This window comes from Bombina bombina, chromosome 1, assembly GCF_027579735.1.
Source record: "Bombina bombina isolate aBomBom1 chromosome 1, aBomBom1.pri, whole genome shotgun sequence".
Classification (NCBI taxonomy): domain Eukaryota; kingdom Metazoa; phylum Chordata; class Amphibia; order Anura; family Bombinatoridae; genus Bombina; species Bombina bombina.
Window position 1 is genome coordinate 1,187,178,214 of NC_069499.1, and position 25,177 is coordinate 1,187,203,390.

The window sequence follows — 25,177 nt, forward strand, 5'->3', positions numbered from 1 at the left end:
GATTGATATTCTTGTTAGATACCACCTTAGGTAAAAACCCAGGTTTGGTATGCAGGTCAACCTTATCCGTATGGAAAATCAGATAAGGAGAATCACATTGTAAGGCAGATAACTCGGAGACTCTACGAGCCGAGGAAATAGCTACCAAAAATAGAACTTTCCAAGATAAAAGTTTGATATCTATGGAATGGAGAGGTTCAAATGGAACTCCTTGAAGAACCTTAAGAACCAAATTTAAAGGGACACTGTACCCAAAAAATTTCTTTCGTGATTCAGATAGAGCATGAAATTTTAAGCAACTTTCTAATTTACTCCTATTATCAAATTTTCTTCATTCTCTTGGTATCTTTATTTGAAATGCAAGAATGTAAGTTTAGATGCCGGCCCATTTTTGTGAACAACCTGGGTTGTCCTTGCTGATTGGTGGATAAATTAATCCACCAATAAAAAAGTGCTGTCCAGAGTACTGAAACCAAAAAAAAGCTTAGATGCCATCTTTTTCAAATAATGATAGCAAGAGAACAAAGAAAAATTTATAATAGGAGTAAATTAGAAAGTTGCTTAAAATTGCATGCTCTTTCTGAATTACAAAAGAAAAAATTTGGGTTCAGTGTCCCTTTAAGCTCCATGGCGGAGCAACCGGTCTAAACACGGGCTTGATTTTAACTAAAGCCTGGCAAAATGCCTGAACGTCTGGAACATCTGCCAGACGCTTGTGCAAAAGAATAGACAGAGCAGAAATCTGTCCCTTTAAGGAACTAGCTGACAATCCTTTTTCCAAACCATCTTGGAGAAAGGATAATATCCTGGGAATCCTGACTTTACTCAATGAGAAACCCTTGGGTTCACACCAGTAAGATATTTACGCCATATTTCATGATAAATTTTCCTGGTGACAGGCTTTCGTGCGTGTATCAAGGTATCAATGACTGACTCGGAGAAAGCACGCTTTGATAAAATCAGGCATTCAATCTCCATGCAGTCAGTCTCAGAGAAATTAGATTTGGATGGTGGAAAGGACCCTCAAGTAGAAGGTCCTGTCTCCGAGGCAGAGTCCATGGTGGAAAGGATGACATGTCCACTAGATCTGCATACCAGGTCCTGCGTGGCCACGCAGGCGCTATTAGAATCACCGATGCTCTCTCCTGCTTGATCTTGGCAATCAGCCGAGGGAGCAAAGGAAACGGTGGAAACACATAAGCCAGGTTGAAAGACCAGGGCGCTGCTAGAGCATCTATCAGCGTCGCCTTGGGGTCTCTGGACCTGGATCCGTAACAAGGAAGCTTGGCATTCTGTCAAGACGCCTTGAGATCCAACTCTGGTTTGCCCCAGCGATGAACCACTTGTGCAAATACCTCCGGATGGAGTTCCCACTCCCCCCGGATGAAAAGTCTGTCGACTTAGAAAATCCGCCTCCCAGTTCTCTACACCTGAGATATGGATAGCTGATAGGTGGCAAGAGTGAATCTCCGTCCAGCGAATTATCTTTGAGACTTCTAACATCGCTAGGGAACTTCTTGTTCCCCCTTAATGGTTGATGTAAGCCACAGTCGTGATGTTGTCCGACTGAAATCTGATGAACCTCAGAGTTGCTAACTGAGGCCAAGCTTGAAGAGCATTGAATATCGCTCTCAATTCCAGAATATTTATTGGAAGGAGTGACTCCTCCTGAGTCCACAATCCCTGAGCCTTCAGGGAGTTCCAGACTGCACCCCAACCTAGAAGGCTGGCATCTGTCGTCTCAATTGTCCAATCTGACCTGCGAAAGGTCATACCTTTGGACAGATGGACCCGAGATAGCCACCAGAGAAGAGAATCCCTGGTCTCTTGATCCAGATTTAGTAGAGGGGACAAATCTGTGTAATCCCCATTCCACTGACTGAGCATGCATAGTTGCAGCGGTCTGAGATGTAAGCGTGCAAACGGCACTATGTCCATTGCCGCTACCATTAAGCCGATTGCTTCCATGCACTGAGCCACTGAAGGGCGCGGAATAGAATGAAGAATACGGCAGGAATTTAGAAGCTTTGATAACCTGGACTCCGTCAGGTAAATTTTCATTTCTATAGAATCTATCAGAGTCCCTAGGAAGGAAACTCTTGAGAGTGGGGATAGAGAACTCTTTTCCTCGTTCACTTTCCACCCATGCGACCTCAGAAATGCCAGTACTATGTCCGTATGAGACTTGACGATCTGGAAGTTTGACGCCTGTATCAGGATGTCGTCTAAATAAGGGGCCACCGAAATGCCCCGCGGCCTTAGAACCGCCAGAAGCAACCCTAGAACCTTCGTGAAGATTCTTGGGGCTGTATCTAATCCAAAAGGAAGAGCTACAAACTGGTAATGCCTGTCCAGAAAGGCAAACCTGAGAAACCGATGATGATCTTTGTGTATCGGAATGTGAAGATAAGCATCCTTTAGATCCACTGTAGTCATATATTGACCCTCCTGGATCATAGGCAGGATGGTACGAATAGTTTCCATCTTGAATGATGGAACTCTGAGGAATTTGTTTAAGATCTTTAGATCCAAAATTGGTCTGAAGGTTCCCTCCTTTTTGGGAACCACAAACAGATTTGAGTAAAAACCCTGTCCTTGTTCCTCTTTTGGAACTGGATGGATCACTCCCATAACTAGGAGGTCTCGTACACAGTGTAAGAATGCCTCTCTCTTTATCTGGTTTGCAGATAATTGTGAAAGGTGAGAACGGCACACCTGGTCTATCCCATTCCTTAGTAATAATTTCTGTAAACCTTTTAGGTATTGGAAAAACATCAGTACACACCGGCACTGCATAGTATTTATCCAGTCTACACAATTTCTCTGGCACTGCAATTGTGTCACAGTCATTCAGAGCAGCTAAAACCTCCTTAAGTAACACGCAGAGGTGTTCAAGCTTAAATTTAAATGTAGAAATATCAGAATCAGGTATCCTTCCTGAATCAGAAACATCACCCACAGACTGAAGTTCTCCTTCCTCAGCTTCAGCATATTGTGAGGCAGTATCAGACATGGTTCTTAAAGCGTCAGTATGCTCTGCATTTCGTCTAACCCCAGAGCTATCTTGCTTACCTCTAAATTCAGGTAGTCTGGCTAATACCGCTGACAGTGTATTATCCATGACTGCCGCCATGTCTTGTAAAGTAAACGCTATGGGTGCCCTAGATGTACTTGGCGCCATTTCAGCGTGAGTCCCTTGAGCGGGAGTCAAAGGATCTGACACGTGGGGAGAGTTAGTCGGCATAACTTCCCCCTCGTTAGATTCCTCTAGTGATAAATTTTTTAAAGACAAAATATGATCTTTATTGCTTAAAGTGAAATCAGTACAATTGGTACACATTCTAAGAGGGGGTTCCACCATGGCTTTTAAACATAATGAACAAGGAGTTTCCTCTATGTCAGACATGTTTATACAGACTAGCAATGAGACTAGCAAGCTTGGAAAACACTTTAATTCAAGTTAACAAGCAAATATAAAAAACGGTACTGTGTCTTTAAGAGAAACAAATGTTGTCAAAATTTGAAAAACAGTGAAAAAAGGCAGTTACACAAACAAAATTTTTACAGTGTATGTAATAGGCTAACAGAGCATTGCACCCACTTGCAAATGGATGATTAACCCCTTAGTTCAAAAAACGGATTAAAAAAACGACATAGACGTTTTTTAACAGTCACAACAAACTGCCACAGCTCTACTGTGGCTCCTACCTTCCCCAATAAACGATTTTAGACCCTTTAGAGATGTCCTGTAGCATTCAGGGAACTTCTGAGGAAAACTGGATGTCTCAGTCTGTAATTTTAACTGCGCAAAAAAGCGCTAAAATAGGCCCCTCCCACTCATATTACAACAGTGGAAAGCCCCAGGAAACTGTTTCTAGGCAAAAATAAAGCCAGCCATGTGGAAAAAATTAGGCCCCAATAAAGTTTTATCACCAAGCATATATAAAAAACGATTAAACATGCCAGCAAACGTTTTATATAGCATTTCTATAAGGGTATTACCCCTGAGAGCAAGCATGATACCAGTCGTTATTAAATCATTGTATTCAGGCTTAACTTACATTTATCAGGTATCAGCAGCATTTTCTAGCATTTCCAATCCTAGAAAAAATTATAACTGCACATACCTCAAGCAGAGTAAACTGCACGCCATTCTCCCTCTGAAGTTACCTCTCTCCTCAGACATATGTGAGAACAGCAATGGATCTTAGTTACAACCTGCTAAGATCTCTGCCTGAGATAAAATAGCACAACTCCGGTACTATTTAAAAATAACAAACTTTTGATTGAAGGAAATAAACTAACTATTTTTCACCACTCCTCTTACTACCTCCATGCGCGTTGAGAGTTGCAAGAGAATGACTGGATATGGTAGTGAGGGGAGGAGCTATATAACAGCTCTGCTGTGGGTGTCCTCTTGCAACTTCCTGTTGGGAATGAGAATATCCCACAAGTAATGGATGATCCGTGGACTGGATACACCTTACAAGAGAAATAAGCAGCTATATGTGAGATCAAAACTATGTCTTAAAACAACAAATCTATGGGGTTATCATGAAATAAACAAAAATATGAAGTTAAGAGCGAAAATAAAATATGTAAATAGAAAATCTTATATAACAACAATAAATACAACCACCGGTGGTATATGAAAATAAAATTAAATGATATGGCCTCAATAATCGACCAAGTCCCAAAAAAGTTAAGGTACCAAATGTCCAAAAATGTATTCTAGAACGATTAAATGTCATGAATAACAGTTCAAATGATATCCTATCTTGAATTCCCAAATTTTAGGCCAGTTCCATATAGGAAGCAATGTGGGTAAAGATAGGTGCGGTGGATGAGTAAAGAATCCGCTGTGTAATGCAACTAAGTATGATACACTTTACTACGATACTTTACGTTTTGGGGTCATCTGAGTCCGTGACTCTCTCTTCTCCGGAATCCAAAATCCTTGTTGATTTTTCCGCTCTTAAAGATTTGTGGCTTGGCTACCCTTAGATACGGAGTCCAGTATACAACCTCTCTAGATGCTGCCGTTCTCTGTTCCGGGTCACATGTTTTGGTCACTTCTACATCTGCCTTTACCCCCGCCCACTACCAACCTACATTCAAGCATGCATCAATCATACCAATCCTAAAAAAGCCCTCGCTTGACCCCTCCACACCTTCTAACTATCGACCGGTCTCCTTACTTCCCTTTGCTTCAAAATTATTGGCACAACTGGTCTATAATCGGCTAACTCAATTTCTCACAACTAATTCCTTACTTGATCCACTACAATCTGGTTTCCACCCTAAATAATCAACAGAAACTGCTCTTGCTAAACTAACAATTGACCGGTTATCAGCTAAAGCAAAAGGCCACTACTCCTTACTAATTCTACTTGACCTATCTGCTGCTTTTGACACAGTTGATCATCTTCTCCTCCTAAAAATACTACATTCATTTGGCATCCAAGACACAGCCCTCTCCTGATTTGCCTCATATCTCTCAAACTGCTCGTTTTCAGTTTCCTTTAACAACATATCTTGCAATCTTATGCCGCTCTCAGTTGGAGTACCGCAAGGCTCTGTCTTGGGCCCCTTGCTTTTCTCTCTCTATACATCCTCCCTTAGAAAACATATAGCCTCCTTTGGATTCCAGTACTACTTATATGCTGATGATACCCAAATCTATATTTACAAGACTCCAATACTTTGCATGTGCTGCTCCTGTCCTCTGGGACTCTCTACACCGCTCCATAAGACTGTCTCCAGCCTTGTATAGCTTCAGACACTCCTTGAAAACCCACCTATTCAGAGAGGCTTACCATCTCTCCTCCATCCCTCATCCGAACCAAACTAATAAATGAACTGCCTGACTCACTGCTGCAACTACAACCGATGTGACAAGCTACCCCAACCTTATGTCTTTGCACCCTAAACCTGTAGACTGTGAGCTCTCCGGAGCAGGGCCCTCTTCCTCCTGTACTAGATTTGTATAGTTTTGTTATGTTTTGTATTTTATCACAAATCCTTGTCATTGTATACCCCTATCATTGTACCCAGCGCTACGGAATTTGGCAGCGCTATACAAATAAATAATAATAATAACAATGCATGCCAATCAGTGATAGAATTATGTATTCATAATAATGTATTCAAATATTAGCCAGAGAATAATATATACATGTTTTATTTAAATTACATTAGTTTTTTTTAAACATTAAAAAATAAGGGTAACATTCTAATGTCCATAAAGCATTGGGCGCCACCATATTATAACTTAGGTTTCTTTTTCTGCTAAGGCCAATTAGGGACAGTTATAAAAGGCTTACTAGAGTGTGCAACCAATGACTGTGGATTACAGCTGTGTCTGCACTTCCATGTTTAACAGGAATGTGGGAAGCCCACGATATTCAGAATTAAATTATAGGAAAAGGGAACAAAATAAATAATGAAAGTATATTACAAAGTTGTTTTACTACATACAATTAAACATTTTATATTAATATCTTGAAGTGTTTAATGTCCCTTTTACGTAAAGGGATGTATAAGTGCAAAAAGAAAATGTTCTAATATGTGAGAGAATGACAAGAGACAAGTGTGAGCGAATAAAGACACGTGTGTAGCCACCAATCAGCTGCTAGCTCCCAGTAGTGTATAGCTGCTGATGAGGATTTGTATATATGCTTTTTTCAACAAAGGTTATTAAAAGAAGAAAAGTATATAATAGAAGTAAAATTAAATGTGTCTTAAAATGACATGCTCTATCTGATGCATGACTTGCAACACCTTAGAAATTATTTTTCTTTTGTTGTAGTACTACAGATCCTATGAATAAAAGCTCTGAAAAAAAAGAGGAGGTATGGAGATGGGGATGGGGATAAGGCCAATAGAAGTTGGAGTTTTATTGGTATGGTGGATAGGATTTACAGATTTTTGGGTGAACATTAACGCGGGGTTCAGATGAGTGGCAGGTAGGCTTAAACGTCAGTGATGGGTTAACTTAATGCAGAGGAGCATTTTTTTTTCTCCTAACCAAAAATAAGTTTACAAACCTAAAAATAGTTATGCAAGTGCTTTTAAAATGCTATTGTCAAAAATGAGTCATTAGATACTGTTGCTATTATGTTATGGCAGTAATTCTACATTTTCTGGTTGGCTCCTTAGCCCGGTTATGTCAATATACCCTACTAGTTGAAGTACATATAAACTATCATTAATGTTCTTCCAAAAATGTCATATTTATTAAAGTGAATTAAAGTATTTTTCTATGTTTTTTTAATCAACATGACAGTAGAATAGTTTCTTAGTTTAAACATACCCTGTAACTCCAATTAAACATAGATAGAATCCAAAGCTTGACTGCTTACTTAACATTTTAAAGGTCCTGAAATCGGAGATGTGTGACCATTGGCTAACGTAGATGCGTCTGCAGAAAGAGTGGGGACACTAGGTATTTATTTTACGCTTTGTCATAAGAGTTTCAGAAAGCCTTTTACATGGGACAGCTGATAAAACAAACAAATTGCTAAAAGTATATTTATATAAATTTGTATTCTCCCTCACATAAAATAAGTCAACCCATTAGGGCTTACCACACTGGAATCTCCTGGACAAGTCTCTGGCACATCACATTCATTAACTGGCCCACGGCAGATAGTCCCTCGTGGTTCATACTACAAAGAAATATAGAAGTAATTTTCTAACAAAATATAGAATACAAAGAGGATTGACAGAAGATACAATAGGTTGAACTTGACACTACTTGTGTTTCTGTGGAACCTAATGTGTTTCATCAAGGTTTGCATTATTGAATATATTTAAGTTCTAATGAAGAGGTGAGAGACACCAAAACGTCTCTAAAATAAAGTTGTTGCACAGAAGTTAAAGCCGTAGTAATATAATAATATAGTGCCCCCTTGAAGTTGCTCCAGGAGTTAGTAAGAGAAAAAAGTTACTAGCCCAACCAATGTTAAAGATAGACAGAATAGTATTTCCCTCTCTCAACTAGGCCTGTAGTCATTCTCTATTTAAAAGTGCTTGGAGACGTGACTTTTTTTTCTTTCCATTCACTGAAAAAAAAAATGTATGCTTATCTGATAAAGTTATTTCTTTTAAGGATATGGTGAGTCCACGGAATCATCAATTACTAGTGGGAATATCATCACTCCTGGCCAGCAGAAGGAGGCAAAGAGCACCACAGCAAAGCTGCTATAAACTTCCCTTACTCATAACCTCGAGTCATTCAGTCAAAGGGAAAATGGAAAAAAGAAGATAACACAAAGGTGTAGAGGTGCCTGAGGTTTTAGTTAAAAATAACGGTCTTAAAATAAAGGGTGGGCCGTGGACTCACCATATCCGGAAATAAATAAATTTATCAGGTAAGCATAAATTATTATTTGGTTAAGATATGGTGAGTCCACGGAATCATCAATTACTAGTGGGAACTAGAGGACACAGATGATTAGGGAGGGACAAGACAGGTAACCTAAACAGAAGGCACCACTGCATGAAGAACCTATCTCCCAAACAAAGCCTCAGCTAAGACAAAAATATCAAATTTGGAAATAGTATGCAGAGAGGACCAAGTTGCAGTCTTGCAAATCTACAAAAACTTCATAATTCCAAGCAAACAATTTAGAAGAAATGCAGGCTGCACTGTTGGGAGTATTTGCGTAAAAAACAAGATTTTATTTCATCCTTTTAAAAGTTAACTTTCAAGCACACTTCATTAAATTTACCCAGACACACAGGGGTTAGAGCTGCTCTCCAAGGAGAACTTGACACTCTCCAAGGAGAGCAGCTCTAACCCCTGTGTGTCTGGGTAAATTTAATGAAGTGTGCTTGAAAGTTAACTTTTAAAAGGATGAAATAAAATCTTGTTTTTTACGCAAATACTCCCAACAGTGAAGCCTGCATTTCTTCTAACTTGTTTGCTTGGAATTACTTTGTTACTTACCAGCGTATGAGAATCGCTATATGGAAGAATTTGCAATCTAACACTCTATTTCTGAGGGATAGCTGCTTTTGCAGCGTGCAATTAACGAGCTGAGGAGCCGGTGTGCACAGCGTCTAGCAGTTGTAAGACGAGAGACACGGGTCTAAACAACATCCACCCTTCCTGCGGTGAGTAGGACTGGTTGCATGACAGACATATGTACATGTATTTTTCCGGTGTGGGACATCAACAGTGAAAATTATCCAGGTACAGTCCTTTGGTGTATGCTGATTGTATATAGAGTTGTAACTTTTACCGTGTCAGTGAAATAGTGCCTGTGCCTGTGCTTACGACAATTGGATCTAAGTTGGTGGTGCAAATTATTTACATAATCGTTATAAATATTGATTATACAAACTTTGCTACTTATGTACCACATGACTATTTGTGCACAGGTAACGATACACAGCTTGAATCTCAGAGGAACAGTGATACTTAAATCCATTTAAGCCTATGTTGGTGCATGTAGGAGTTCTTTGTATGAATGATGGAAAGTACAAAAACTTCCTTCTTGAAAGCCCAAGAAGAAGGGACAGTCCTAGTGAAATGAGCTGAAATTCTCTCAGGAGGCTGCTGTCCAGTAGTCTCATAAACCAAACACATTTTACTACTCAACCAAAGAGAAAGAGAAGTAGCTGAAGCTTTCTGACCTTTATGTTTCCCAGAGAAACAAACAGCAAACTGGCGACAATCCTTAGTCGCCTGTAGATAGAAAATAAAAGCATGCACAACATCAAAGATGTGCAACAAATGTTCCTTATGAGAAGAAAGATAAGGACACAGAGAAGGAACAATTTTCTGATTAATATATCTATCCGAAACCACTTAGGACAGTTATTCGTACTAGTTAGGTTTTTTCCTAACTGCATGAAAGATAAGATAAGGTGAAACACACTGCAAAACTGAAAGCTCCGAGACTCCCCAAGCAGAAAAGATAGCAATGAGAAACAAAACCTTCCAAGATAACAACTTAATATCTATGGAAAGTAAAGGCTCAAACAGAGCCTATTGCAAAACTTTAAGAACAAGGGTAAAACCCTAAGGGGGAGCAACCGACAAACCCAGGCCTGATGTAGACCAGTGCCTGACAAATAAATTGCGCATCTGGCACATCCACCAGATGCTTATGTAGCAAAAAAGACAATGCAGAAGACTGACCCATCAGGGTACTGACTGACAAACCCTTCTCCAGACCACCCGACAAACCCTTCTCCAGACCACCCTGGAGAAAGGATAAAAAATTCAGAAAAACCCCCGCTTGGACAAAACTAAGCATCCAATCTTCAAGCAGTCAGCTTCAAAGATTTAGATGAAGGAAAAGACCAAGAATCAGAAGTCCTTCCTCAGAGAGAGTCTCCAAGGTGGAGAGACGACATTTCCACTAGGTCTGGATACCAGATCCTGCGAGGCCACGCAGGGGCTAATAAAATCACAGCTGCTCTCACCTGAAAATACGAGTAATGACTCGTGGAAAGTGAACAAACAGAGGAAAAAGGTATGCAAGACTGAAAACCAAGACGTCAGAACATCTATCAGGACAGTCTGCGGATCACATGACCATAAACCGTATCTTTGAAACTTGGAGTTCTGTCGAAACACCCACAGAAGCCAACTCCTGAAACCCCCCATGTGAGGGTCTACCTAGAGAACACTTCCGGATGGAAATGCTCACTTCCCGGGATGAATTATCAGTCTGTTTAAAAGTCCGACTCCCAATTGTCCAACCCTAGAAAGTGGATGACCGATAGCAAATGTGAGCTTCCTCCCACTGAACAATCCTCCTACATGGCTAAGGAACCCCTAGTTCCTCCCTAATGGTTGATATAAACCCTTGAGGTGATATTGTCCGACTGGAACCAAGCTAGGGACGACTGAGGTCAAGTCATCAGAGCATTGCAAATTGCTCTCAACTCCAAGATGTTTAAATAGGAGAGCAGACACTTCTGAGTCCATAATCCTTAAACAAGACCCAGACAGCTTACCAACCCAGCAGGTTGGCATCCGTGGTCACATCATCCAGGAATATCTCCAGAAGCCCGCGCCCGGAGATAGATAGTCCTGAAAAAATACTACGGAAGAAAGTCACTTGTCATCTGATCTAAATCTATCCTTTAAGACAGATACAAAAGTTCTCCATGTCATGGAAAATAGCAAAAGGAATGATGTCCATGGAATACCATTGGACCAATTCCCTCCATACACAGGGTCACAGAAAAGAGAAGAAATATCAACTGCAGCTAAATCTAAACTCCCAACCTCCATTGCAAGATGGCTAAGCTATCCACCAGTCACTAGAGCTTACTGTTGGCCGGACAGAAGACTGCAGAGTGGGGAAAAGGAATAAATCCTTTATTTTCTGACCTCTGAAAGACATCTCCTAGATAAAGAATCAAATAAGGTCCAAGCATACCACACCTGGTGTTCCCAGGCGGTCTCCCATCCAGGTACTGACCAGAGCTGACCCTGCATAACTTCCGAGATCAAACAAAATTGGGGGCATTCAGGGTATTGTGGCGGTAGTACCAAAAAAAATTACCCTTGTGGATAGAACAAGGGAACTCTTCTACAGATTCATTTCCCATCCCTGGAAAAGAAGATTGGACAAGCTTGCAATATCCCAAGACCTAAAGGTCTGACTGGGATGGCGCAAACTAAGAAAACTAGAGAAGATTATGATTAAGGAAACAATAAATATCTCAGGTCTAAGTTCATTATGAACAGGCCCACTAGAACCAAAAGAGAAAGTAAACTACCTTGAAGGACAGAATATGAAATATATGAGGTAAATACCTATATCCCGTTCCCAAACTGGGACTAGAACTGTCACTCCCAGAGATGAAGACCCTGAATCCAGCTCAAGGAATGCATCTCATCCTACTTGGATTGCAGATACTCTAGAAAGAGAAATCTGCCCCTGGGAAGAAAACTTAGATTGGACTCGAAAAGACATGACCCAAACAAAAAGCGTGTATTTGGAAGAAACAGAAAGAATTGAATCTGCAACTGCAGAACTATAAAGCCTAGGCTGTACCACTAAACCACAGGTAGGCTTCTCAGCTGACCATAAATTTAAGCCACAATGCCCGGCGGCTAGTACAGCAAGTCTAAAAAGACAAGACATTGATCTAAATGAACAATTTTAATTTTTCCAGCTTCTTACCTATGTCAGAAAGAAAAGTAGATTATCTCTGCAGAGATCTAAGTTCTCTGATTAAAAGTAGAAAGTTCCCTTCTACTAAAGACACTGTGCATTTCAAGAAAGATAGCGATAGGAAATCCTAAAAAGGACGCGAGACAGGGAGAATTATCCCCAGATTCCCTATAACAATCATGTGGACATCTCCCAGCACGTCTAGAACCCTTCCAGAGAGAAAAGAAAAATATAGAACTGATAAAGAGAAGTTCACAAAACTCAGAAGGAAAGACAACGATAGGGATTGGTGTCATCCAGTCAGCCAAGACCTCCTGACAATATAAGAGGCTTTGAAGCAAACAACTGAAGGATACCACTTCAGTAACAGATGAAGGAATTATACTGAGATTTCAGCCTCAGAAATTACTGCATAGCAGCATGTGGAGCAGAAACCCTCTTATCTGAGACTTAAAATGTTCTATTGCCTTTTCCCTGAAGTAAAGGAAAACAGACCAAGCCATAGATACCGCAGAAGATACCTGAGATTGCAACTTCTGTAAGCAAATACACTCCTCCAGGAGATAAAGAGGAACCACAGGACACTGCATGCGACTGCATATAGGCTTGGGACATAAAAGGAGAAAGCTGTGGCAGTGCCTTAACAGCAACATCCTTGGAGACAAAGTTCAAACCAATCTGTACATTTAGTAGCATTTGCGAAATCAGAAGTACAGAAAAAATAAATGTTTAAACTAATTCTTAGTTGAGCAATACTGCACCCGAAGAATCTTCATCCTCAGACTTCTGAGAGGAAATACTTTGATTAGCCACTTCAGGATCAGAAACCTTACTTACTGTTTCTTTAAATGTCCTTTTGCGTTTTCCCTGCAACATGGGAAAAACACAATTTATGTAAGAACTTACCAGATAAATTCATTTCTTTCATATTGTCAAGAGTCCATGAGCTAGTGACATATGGGATATACAATCCTACCAGGAGGGGCAAAGTTTCCCAAACCTCAAAATGCCTATAAATACACCCCTCACCACACCCACAATTCAGTTTAACGAATAGCCAAGCAGTGGGGTGATAAAGAAAGGAGTAGAAAGCATCAACAAAGGAAATTTGGAAATAATTGTGCTTTATACAAAAAATCATAACCACCATAAAAGGGTGGTCCTCATGGACTCTTGCCAATATGAAAGAAATGAATTTATCAGGTAAGTTCTTACATAAATTATGTTTTCTTTCATGTAATTGGCAAGAGTCCATGAGCTAGTGACATATCTTCCACTCAAGAGTCACTAGAGAGGGAGGGAATAAAAATAAAAACAGCCATATTTCGCTGAAAAAATTAATCCACAACCCAAAAAAATAAGTTTATTTTCATTTTTGAAAGAAAAAAACTTAAATCAAAAAGCAGAAGAATCAAACTGAAACAGCTGCCTGAAGAACTTTTCTACCAAAAACTGCTTCCGAAGAAGCAAATACATCAAAACGGTAGAATTTAGTAAATGTATGCAAAGAAGACCAAGTTGCTGCTTTGTAAATCTGATCAACTGAAGCTTCATTCTTAAAAGCCCACGAAGTGGAGACTGATCTAGTAGAATGAGCTGTAATTCTCTGAGGCGGGGCCTGAACCGACTCCAAATAAGCTTGATGAATCAAAAATTTCAACTAAGAAGCCAAGGAAATAGCAGAAGCCTTCTGACATTTCCTAGGACCAGAAAATAAAACAAATAGACTGGAAGTCTTCCTGAAATCTTTAGTAGCTTTAACATAATATTTCAAAGCTCTTACCACATCCAAAGAATGTAAGGATCTTTCCAAAGAATTCTTAGGATTAGGACATAAGGAAGGGACAACAATTTCTCTACTAATGTTGTTAGAATTCACAACCTTAGGTAAAAATTGAATAGAAGTCCGCAAAACTGCCTTATCCTGATGAAAAATCAGAAAAGGAGACTCACAAGAAAGAGCAGATAGCTCAGAAACTCTTCTAGCAGAAGAGATAGCCAAAAGGAACAACACTTTCCAAGAAAGTAGTTTAATGTCCAAAGAATGGATAGGCTCAAATGGAGGAGCTTGTAACGCCTTCAGAACCAAATTAAGACTCCAAGGAGGAGAAATTGATTTAATGACAGGCTTAATACGAACTAAAGCCTGTACAAAACAGTGAATATCAGGAAGTATAGCAATCTTTCTGTGAAATAAAACATAAAGAGCGGAGATTTGTCCTTTCAAGGAACTTGCAGACAAACCCTTATCCAAACCATCCTGAAGGAACTGTAAAATTCTAGGAATTCTAAAAGAATGCCAGGAGAATTTATGAGAAGAACACCATGATATGTAAGTCTTCCAGACTCTATAATAAATCTTTCTAGAGACAGATTTACGAGCTTGTAACATAGTATTAATCACTGAGTCAGAGAAACCTCTATGACTTAGTACTAAGCATTCAATTTCCATACCTTCAAATTTAATGATTTGAGATCCTGATGGAAAAACGGACCTTGAGAGAGTAGGTCCGGCCGTAACGGAAGTGGCCAAGGCGGGCAACTGGACATCCGAACCAGATCCGCATACCAAAACCTGTGTGGCCATGCTGGAGCCACCAGCAACACAAAAGACTGTTCCATGATGATTTTGGAGATCACTCTTGGAAGGAGAACTAGAGGCGGGAAGATGTAAGCAGGTTGATAACACCAAGGAAGTGTCAGCGCATCCACTGCTTCCGCCTGAACATCCCTGGACCTGGATAGGTATCTGGGAAGTTTCTTGTTTAGATGAGAGGCCATGAGATCTATCTCTGGAAGCCCCCACATATGAACAATCTGAGAAAACACATCTGGATGGAGAGACCACTCCCCTGGATGTAAAGTCTGGCGCCTGAGATAATCCGCCTCCCAATTGTCTACACCTGGGATATGCACCGCAGAGATTAGACAGGAGCTGGATTCCGCCCAGGCAAGTATCCGAGATACTTCTTTCATAGCTTGGGGACTGTGAGTCCCACCCTGATGATTGACATAAGCCACAGTTGTGATATTGTCTGTCTGAAAACAAATGAACGGTTCTCTCTTTAGCAGAGGCCAGAACTGAAGAGCCCTGAGAATTGCACGGAGTTCTAAAATATATATTGGTAATCTCGCCTCTTGAGATTTCCAAACCCCTTGTGCTGTCAGAGATCCCCAAACAGCTCCCCAAACTGAAAGACTCATCTGTTGTGATCACAGACCAGGTTGGGCGAACAAAAGAAGCCCCTTGAACCAAACGATGGTGATCTATCCACCATGTCAGAGAGTGTTGTACATTGGGATTCAAGAATATTAATTGTAATATCTTTGTATAATCCCTGCACCATTGATTCAGCATACAAAGCTGTAGAGGTCTCATGTGAAAACGAGCAAAGGGGATTGCGTCCGATGCTGCAGTCATGAGACCTAAAACTTCCATGCACATAGCCACTGAAGGGAATGACTGAGACTGAAAGAGCCGGCATGCTGCGACCAATTTTAAACGTCTCTTGTCTGTTAGAGACAGAGTCATGGACACTGAATCTATCTGGAAGCCTAAAAAGGTGACCCTTGTCTGAGGAATCAAGAAACTTTTTGGTAAATTGATCCTCCAACCATGTTTCCAAAGAAACAACACTAGTTGATTCGTGTGAGATTCTGCAGTATGTAAAGACTGAGCTAGTACCAAGATATCGTCCAAATAAGGAACCTTTGAAAAGATTATTGGAGCTGTTGCTAGGCCAAATGGAAGAGCAACAAATTGGTAATGCTTGTCTAGAAAAGAGAATCTCAGAAACTGATAGTGTTCTGGATTAATTGGAATATGAAGGTATGCATCCTGCAAGTCTATTGTGGACATATGATGTTCTTGCTGAACAAAAGGCAGAATAGTCCTTATAGTCACCATCTTGAAAGTTGGTACTCTTACATAACGATTCAAACTTTTCAGATCCAGAACTGGTCTGAACAAATTTCTTTCTTTGGTACAATGAATAGGTTTGAATAAAACCCCAAACCTTGTTCCTGAGGAGGAACTGGCATGATTACCCCTGAAGACTCCAGGTCTGAAACACACTTCAGAAAAGCCTGAGCTTTTACTGGATTTACAGGGATGCATGAGAGAAAAAAATCTTCTCACAGGAGGTCTTACTTTGAATCCTATTCAATACTCTTGAGAGACAATGCTCTGAATCCAATGATTTTGGACAGATTTTATCCAAAAATCCTTGAAAAACCTTAATCTGTCCCCTACCAGCTGAGCTGGAATGAGGGCCGCACCTTCATGCGGACTTAGGGGCAGACTTTGGTTTCCTAAATGGCTTGGATTTATTCCAATTTGAGGAAGGCTTCCAACTGGAAGCAGATTCCTTGGGAGGAGGATTGAGTTTTTGTTCCTTATTCTGACGAAAAGAATGAAAACTGTTAGAAGCCTTAGATTTACCCTTAGGTTTTTTTATCCTGAGGCAAAAAAACTCATTTTCCTCCAGTGATAGTTGAAATAATAGAATCCAACTGAGAACCAAATAAATTATTACCTTGGAAAGAAAGAGATAGTAATCTAGATTTAGATGTCATATCAGCATTCCAAGATTTAAGCCACAAAGCTCTTCTAGCTAATACAGCTAAAGACATAGATCTAACATCAATTTTGATAATATCAAAAATGACATCACAAATAAAATGATTAGCATGTTGCAGTAAGCGAACAATGCTAGATATGTCAAAATCCAATTCATGTTGCGCTAAATTTTCCAACCAGAAAGTTGATGCAGCTGCAACATCACCCAAAGAAATAGCAGGTCTGAGAAGATGACCTGACTATAAATAGGCCTTCCTTAGATAAGATTCAAGCTTCCTATCTAAAGGATCCTTAAAGGAAGTGCTATCTTTCATAGGAATAGTGGTACGTTTAGCAAGAGTAGAAATAGCCCCATCAACTTTGGGGATCTTTTCCCAAAACTCTATAGATTTTGCTGGTAAAGGATACAATCTCTTAAACCTTGAAGAAGGAATAAAGGAAGTACCTGGCTTATTCCATTCCCTAGAAATCATATCAGAAATAGCCTCAGGAATGGGAAAAACACCTGGGGAAACCACAGGAGGTTTAAAAACAGCATTTAAACGTTTATTAGACTGAACGTCAATAGGACTGGTTACCTCAATATCCAAAGTAATTAACACTTCTTTTAATAAAGAACGCATATACTCTATTTTAAATAAATAAGTAGATTTGTCAGTGTCAATATCTGATTAAGGATCTTCTGTTTCAGACAGATCCTCATCAGAAGAGGATGAATTATTATGTTGTTGGTCATTTGAAATTTCATCAGCTAAATGAGAAGTTTTAAAAGACCTTTTACGTTTATTAGAAGGTGGAAATGCAGACAAAGCCTTCAATAGCCTTCAATAGAATCAGAAACAAATTCTTTAAAATTTACAGGTATATCATGCACATTAGAAGTTGAAGGAACTGCAACTGGCAATGTACTATTACTGATAGAAGCACTATCTGCATGTAAAAGTTTATCATGACAACTATTACAAATGACATTCGGTGGAATAATTTCTACAATTTTACAACAAATGCACTTAGCTTTGGTAGAACCGATGTCAGGCAGCAATGTTCCAGCAGAAACTTCAGAGGCAGGATGAGGATCAGATTGGGACATCTTGCTCAAAGTAAGAGAAAAAACAACATATAAAGCAAAATTATCTATTTCCTTAAATGACAGTTTCAGGAATGGGAAAAAATGCAAAAGCATAGACCTCTTGATAGAAAAGAAAGCAGGAGGCAAACAACAATGGGGTATTGAAATAATGAAAAAAAAATTGGCGCTAAGTATGACGCACAACGTAACGTAAACTTTTTTGGCGCCAAAAATGACCGCAAATGACACACTTGCGTCACTAATGACGCCGCCGTGTGAAAGGTCTCGGCATCATGTATGACGCCGGAAATGACGAAGTTGCGTCAAAAACGTATTTTTACGCGCCAAAAATGTTTGCGCCAAAAATGACGCAATAAAGTCTAACATTTGACGCACCCGCAGGCCTAACACCCGCAATTGCAAAAAGTAGTCAAATTGAAAAAAGACTAAACCCCAGGTAAGAAATACATTTCTTAAAGTGTTTATATTCCCAAATATGAAACTGACAGTCTGCAGAAGGAAATACATGAACCTGACTCATGGCAAATATAAGTACAATACATATATTTAGAACTTTATATAATTTGCATAAAGTGCCAAACCATAGCTGAGAGTGTCTTAAGTAATGAAAACATACTTACCAAAAGACACCCATCCACATATAGCAGATAGCCAAACCAGTACTAAAACAGTTATTAGTAGAGGTAATGGTAAATTGAGAGTATATCGTCGATCTGAAAAGGGAGGTAGGAGATGAATCTCTACGACCGATAACAGAGAACCCATGAAAAAGACCCCCGTTAGTGAAATCATTGTATTCAATAGGTGATACTCCCTTCACGTCCCTCTGACATTCGCTGTACTCTGAGAGGAATCGGGCTTCAACAATGCTGAGAAGCACATATCAACGTAGAAATCTTAGCACAAACTTACTTCACCACCTCCATAGGAGGCAAAGTTTGTAAAACTGAATTGTGGGTGTGGTGAGGGGTGTATTTATAGGCATTTTGAGGTTTGGGAAACTTTGCCCCTCCTGGTAGGATTGTATATCCCATATGTCACTAGCTCATGGACTCTTGCCAATTACATGAAAGAAAAGCAGACAGCGCCTTAGATACCGCAGTAGATACCTGGGCAGCAATAACAAAATAACTCCAGGTGGAGCATGAGAGGAAATGCAGGGCACTGCATGTGCAGATGAATAGGATTGGGACGCTTGAGGAGAAAGCTGCGGCACATCTGAAACAGGAGGCTCCTGAACAGCATCCGCCTTAGCTAATGATGGCTCAGGGTCAAAACGTCTATTTCTATTCTTTCAATACATGAAGAACAAAAAGGTACTGGGAGTTCCACCTGGGCATCAAAACATAAGCTACAGGTAACATCCTGCACAGCCTCCGGATCCATAATACAAAAAGAAGCAAATTTAAAAAACAAAAAAAACAAAGGATATAATACAGAACCAAAAAAACGTTCTTAAATAAATGTTCCCTTTAAATTTACCAAATCAAGAAAACATACCCCAGGCAACACTCTACCACCTCAGCAGAATTACTGAGGTGCCCTACCAGTTCCTGCAACCCGAGGAAAAAAAAGATCCCGTTTACAATCCGGATTTCCAGAGAAGCAAAAACAGCAAGAATCATTCTAAACAGCAGAGCCATCTGAAATATGGGCACCTCACTCTTACAGGAAGTGAAAAAAGTGCCAAAAAAACTCTGACATCACAGAATCAGAACCTCCCTAGAAGGGGCAGTCCTAAAGCTGACAAGCCCTTTTTTTTCCATTTTTTTTTTATTTTTAAAACATCTTTCTTGAAAAACAGGCTTAAAAACAAACAATAAAACCCCCCAAAAAAGTACATAATCTGTTACTAAAAACAGATCCTCACTGAGCCATCAATAAAATAAGTAACTCCTCACACTGCCTGCAAAAACTGCCATAAAAACCTGCACCCTGACAGGAATAATAAAAAACGTCCCTGCAGCATTTCAGCTGAATAAGTGCCACATTTTTCCCTGCTACATAGAAAAATAAAACTGGCACTTACCTCAATATTTATCTGTCCGGCAGCAGGACAGCTCACCTGGATTGAGAGGATGCCATCCCTCACATGGACCTGTGGAAATACAGAAAGACTGAGTAAACTTACTCAGGCTATCTAAATAGGGCAGCAACATGTTTTGGGAAAACGCAGTGAAGATTGTACCCCACAAGTTCCCAATTGCTTAAAAGCCACCATTGCCCTACTGAAGAGACTGACATGGGCTAAGGCTAGACCCTTTAGAAAAATCAGGGCAAACCTACTCTGTTTTAAAATAAAAAAATCTTGATTGTAGATCCAACACCAAAACTTCACCTCCTCCTTGCACTGCAGGCAAAGAGAATGACTGGGGGTTATGGGTAAGGGAAGTGACATATATATCAGGAATAACAGAAAATGATAACCTCCCACCTGCACCACCCTCCAGCTTTGTAACAAGCCGTGCACCTTCTGCACTTGTTTGGGAAGCTTACAATTCCGTTTTTATTAGTGAGTATGTCATATTAGGCATTTCCTATTTGTTAGTCATACTTTGTAAGGAGCTTGTGTATATTCATGGATGTGCAAATATATTTATTTTAGACTATATATTTTAATATATGTGATGCATAAAAAGATAATTGGGGAGAGTTGAACCAAGAACTTTGGAAACACAAGTCAAATACTTTAAAGATTACATATTGTGGCTTGGGCATATTCACAACATGGGTATCAATCAATGAAATAGATCATATAATTTCTAAACACTAACTTTATTATCAATCAGTACCATCCAGCTAGTATTAAATGATGCTTCAAAGAACAGCATACAGTGTATGCAAAAATCAAATTCCATTAGTTGTTAATATCAATAAATCGACTAGATTACGAGTTGCGCATTAAGGTAAAAAAGCAGCGTTAACAGGTCCTAACGCTGCTTTTTTACTACTGCTGCTATTACGAGTCTTGCAGGTTTAGGGGCACCGCACACTTCTTTGGCCTTACCGCAAAACGACTTACGTAAACGCTTTTTTCTATGGGACTTCCATAGCGCTGGTATTACGAGTCTGTCCTGGGAGGCCAAAAAGTGAGCGGTACAACCTCTACCTCCAAGATCCCTAACGCATTCTAAAGTCAGTAGTTAAGAGTTTTATGGTACAACGCTGTAGCATAAAACTCCTAACTAAAGTGCTAAGAAGTACACTAACACCCATAAACTACCTATTAATCCCTAAACCGAGGCCCTCCCGCATCGCAAACACTAAAATAAAAATTTTAACCCCTAACCTGCTGCTCCGGACATCGCCACCACTATAATAAACATATTAACCCCTAAACCGCCGCACTCCCGCCTCGCAAACACTAGTTAAATAATATTAACCCCTAATGTTCCACCCCTAACATCACCGCAACCTACATTATACTTATCAACCCCTAATCTGCCACTCCTAACATCGTCGCAAACTACATTATATTTATTAACCCCTAATCTGCCTCCCCTAACATCGCCGACACCTACCTACATTTATTAACCCCTAATCTGCTGTCCCCAACGTCACCGCCACTATATTTAATGTATTAACCCCTAAATCTAAGTCTAACCCTAACCCTAACACCCCCTTATTTAAATATAATTTAAATAAATCTAAATAAAATTACTATAATTAACTAAATTATTCCTATTTAAAACTAAATACTTACCTATAAAATAAACCCTAAGCTAGCTACAATATAACTAATAGTTAAACATTGTAGCTAGCTTAGGGTTTATTTTTATTTTACAGGCAAGTTTGTATTTATTTTAACTAGGTAGAATAGTTATTAAATAGTTATTAACTATTTAATAACTACCTAGCTAAAATAAATACAAATTGACCTGTAAAATAAAACCTAACCTAAGTTACACTAACACCTAACACTACACTACAATTAAATAAACTAAATTAAAACCAATTAAATAAATTAAAACTAAATCACAAAAAACTCACTAAATTACAGAAAATAAAAAACAAATTACAGATCTTTAACCTAATTACATATAATCTAATAGCCCTATCAAAATAAAAAAAAGTATCCCCCAAAATAAAAAAACCCTAGCCTAAACTAAACTATCAATAGCCCTTAAAAGGGCCTTTTGCAGGGCATTGCCCCAAAGTAATTAGCTCTTTTACCTGTAAAAAAAATAATACAAACAACCCCCCCAACAGTAAAACCCACCACCGACACAACCAACCCACCAAATAAAATACTAACTAAAAAAACCTAAGCTCCCCATTGCCTTGAAAAGGGCATTTGGATGGGCATTGCCCTTAAAATGGCATTTAGCTCTATTGCAGCCCAAAGCCCTAACCTAAAAAATAAACCCACCCAATACACCCTTATGCGAGCTCAATCCTATTGGCTGATTGGATCAGCCAATAGGATTGAACTTCAATAGGATTTTTTCTACCTTAATTCCGATTGGCTGATATAATTCTATCAGCCAATAGGAATCTAAGGGACGCCATCTTGGATGACGTCATTTATAGGAACCTTCATTCAGTAAGAAGACTCCGGATGAAGAGGATGCTCCGCGTCGGATGTCTTGAAGATGGACCCGCTCCGCGTCGGATGGATGAAGATAGAAGATGACGTCTGGATGAAGACTTCTGCCTGTCTGGAGGACCACTTCGCTCGTCTTGGATTCTCCCGGCTTCGTTGAGGACTTTGGCCCGGTTGGATGAAGACTTCTGCCGCTTCCTTGAGGATGGATGTCCGGTCTTCAGAACAGTAAGTCGATCTTCAGGGGGTTAGTGTTAGGTTTTTTTTAAGGGTGTATTGGGTGGGTTTATTTTTTAGGTTAGGACTTTGGGCTGCAATAGAGCTAAATGCCCTTTTCAGGCAATGGGGAGCTTATGTTTTTTTTAGTTAGTATTTTATTTGGGGGGTTGGTTGTGTGGGTGGTGGGTTTTACTGTTGGGGGGGTTGTTAGTATTTTTTTTACAGGTAAAAGAGCTGATTACTTTGGGGCAATGCCCCACAAAAGGCCCTTTTAAGGGCTATTGATAGTTTAGTTTAGGCTAGGGTTTTTTATTTTGGGGGGGGGCTTTTTTTATTTTGATAGGACTATTAGATTAGGTGTAATTAGTTTAAAGATCTGTAATTTATTTTTTATTTTCTGTAATTTAATTTTTTTGTGATTTAGCTAATTTAATTTATTTAATTGTTTTTAATTTAGTTAATTTATTTAATTGTAGTGTAGTGTTAGGTGTTAGTGTAACTTAGGTTAGGTTTTATTTTACAGGTCAATTTGTATTTATTTTAGCTAGGTAGTTATTAAATATTTAATAACTATTTAATAACTATTCTACCTAGTTAAAATAAATACAAACTTGCCAGTAAAATAAAAATAAACCCTGAGCTAGCTACAATGTAACTATTAGGGTTTATTTTATAGGTAAGTTTTTAGTTTTAAATAGGAATAATGTAGTTAATGATAGTAATTTTATTTAGATTTATTTAAATTATATTTAAAGTTAGGGGGTGTTAGACTTAGGTTTAGGGGATAATACATTTAATATAGTGGCCGCGACGTTGGGGCGGCAGATTAGGGGTTAATAAGTGTAGGTAGGTTAAGGCGACATTGGGGGCAGCAGATTAGGGGTTAATAAATATAATGTTGGTGGCGGTGTCCGGAGCAGCAGATTAGGGGTTAATAAGAATAATGTAGGTGTCGGCAATGTCGGGGGCGGCAGATTAGGGGTTAATAAGTGTAAGATTAGGGGTCTTTAGACTCGGGGTTCATGTTAGGTGTAAACATAACTTTCGTTTCCCCATAGGAATTAATGGGGCTACGTTACTGAGATTTACACTGGTTTTTGGCAGGTGTTAGACTTTTTCTCAGCCAGCTCCTCCCATTGATGTCTATGGGGAAATCGTGCACGAGCATGTACGACCAGCTCACCGCTGACTTAAGCAGCGCTGGTATTGAAGTGCGGTATGGAGCACAATTTTACTCTACGCTCACTTCTTGCCTTTTAACGTCAGGTTTGTAAAAACCTGTAATACCAGCGTTGCAGGTAACTAAGCGGTGAGAAAAAACTGCTCGTTAGCGCCGCACAGCTCCTATTGCAAAACTCGTAATCTGAGCAAATATTAATTTAAAAATCACTAAACAATTGTGAATCCTGTTATATTAGAGAGAAATGACTCATACATGAGATATGTGTGATATAATGATAACTGGAAATACAGTGTAGTAATGTGGAGAATAACTGCTGGAATAGTGAAGAAAACTAAATTTTTACTTGTGATAAATGTATTTCTTTATATTAAGAACAGTACTGTAATAAGCTAATCTTCCATACTAATTGGTAAACCGTTATCTACCCACTTGGGGCTAGATTACAAGTGGCGAGCTTAGTGTAGAGCATGAGAGATAAGGGGTATTTTGTGGCTGTTTGCGCGCAACAGAAGTAGTGTAAATAGTTGAACGTAAATGCGTTTGCTTGATCACAAATTTAACGCACGTCGGGTTACCGCGTCTGCAGAAAAATACATTTAAAATACATTTATTAGTACAGTCACACTCATAACACTGCTAGATAAAAATTATAAAAACAAATTTTGCATTAAAAAGTTATAAGGGCACAAAGATATGAGGTCTCAGGTGTTAGAAAGAAAAAAAATCATGCAAAGGGCTTTAATATAGAGATACATATGTGTGTGTGTACATATGCAATTATGTGTTTTAATGTATACTTACTGTACATATTTAACACTACAATATCCTTCACTTAATGGAAGTGAAGCCTTACTGCCTTAATAGTGTGTCCATTAATCTGCATAAATGTGGCAATCCTGTTGGTTAGTGTTGTCATAATAATGTTACATTGCATTTATATTGCATTTTTATTGTGTTTTTTCTTGTGCTACATATGGTCGCCATGGTTACAATACACGGTATTATTGATTACATCATGTCCTTACATATGATTGGACGGTTGCGGCTTTGCGCTGCTATCTGAAGCCTTTGTGTATCAGTCACCATGGTCACCCGTGTTTGCGTGATGAGGTCATTGCGCACGCATGCACATTTGCGATACGCAGCTCCTTACTGTTTGCTTACACTATGTTACCTTGGTTACGAGTAAATGCTGGCGGTTCATGCTGACACTTATGCGCTGCAGCTGTGTTTGTTTGTTTAGCGTTTGGCGGTTCTGTGTTTTGAATCTGATTGGTGGGTGTGGGTATTTAAAGGATTGTATGGTATGTACATTGTATGCCTGACTTTTTCTTGTGCTCTGCTGCATGTGATCAAGGCTCCAGTGGGGACTGAAACGTTATGCTTATATGGCATTTAATTGGTGATGCATTAATCTCTAATG

General features: G+C 39.3%; 1 protein-coding gene across 2 annotated transcripts in view; it reads right to left on the reverse strand.

The window, feature by feature from the left end:
• ADAM11 (ADAM metallopeptidase domain 11) overlaps positions 1-25,177 on the reverse strand; it is a 615,610-nt gene that overhangs the window by 191,063 nt on the left and 399,370 nt on the right. For both annotated transcript variants that reach the window (XM_053699946.1, XM_053699947.1), the window contains exon 18: positions 7,587-7,667. In XM_053699946.1, the coding sequence (XP_053555921.1) occupies positions 7,587-7,667 (81 nt within the window). The remainder of the gene's footprint in view (positions 1-7,586; positions 7,668-25,177) is intronic.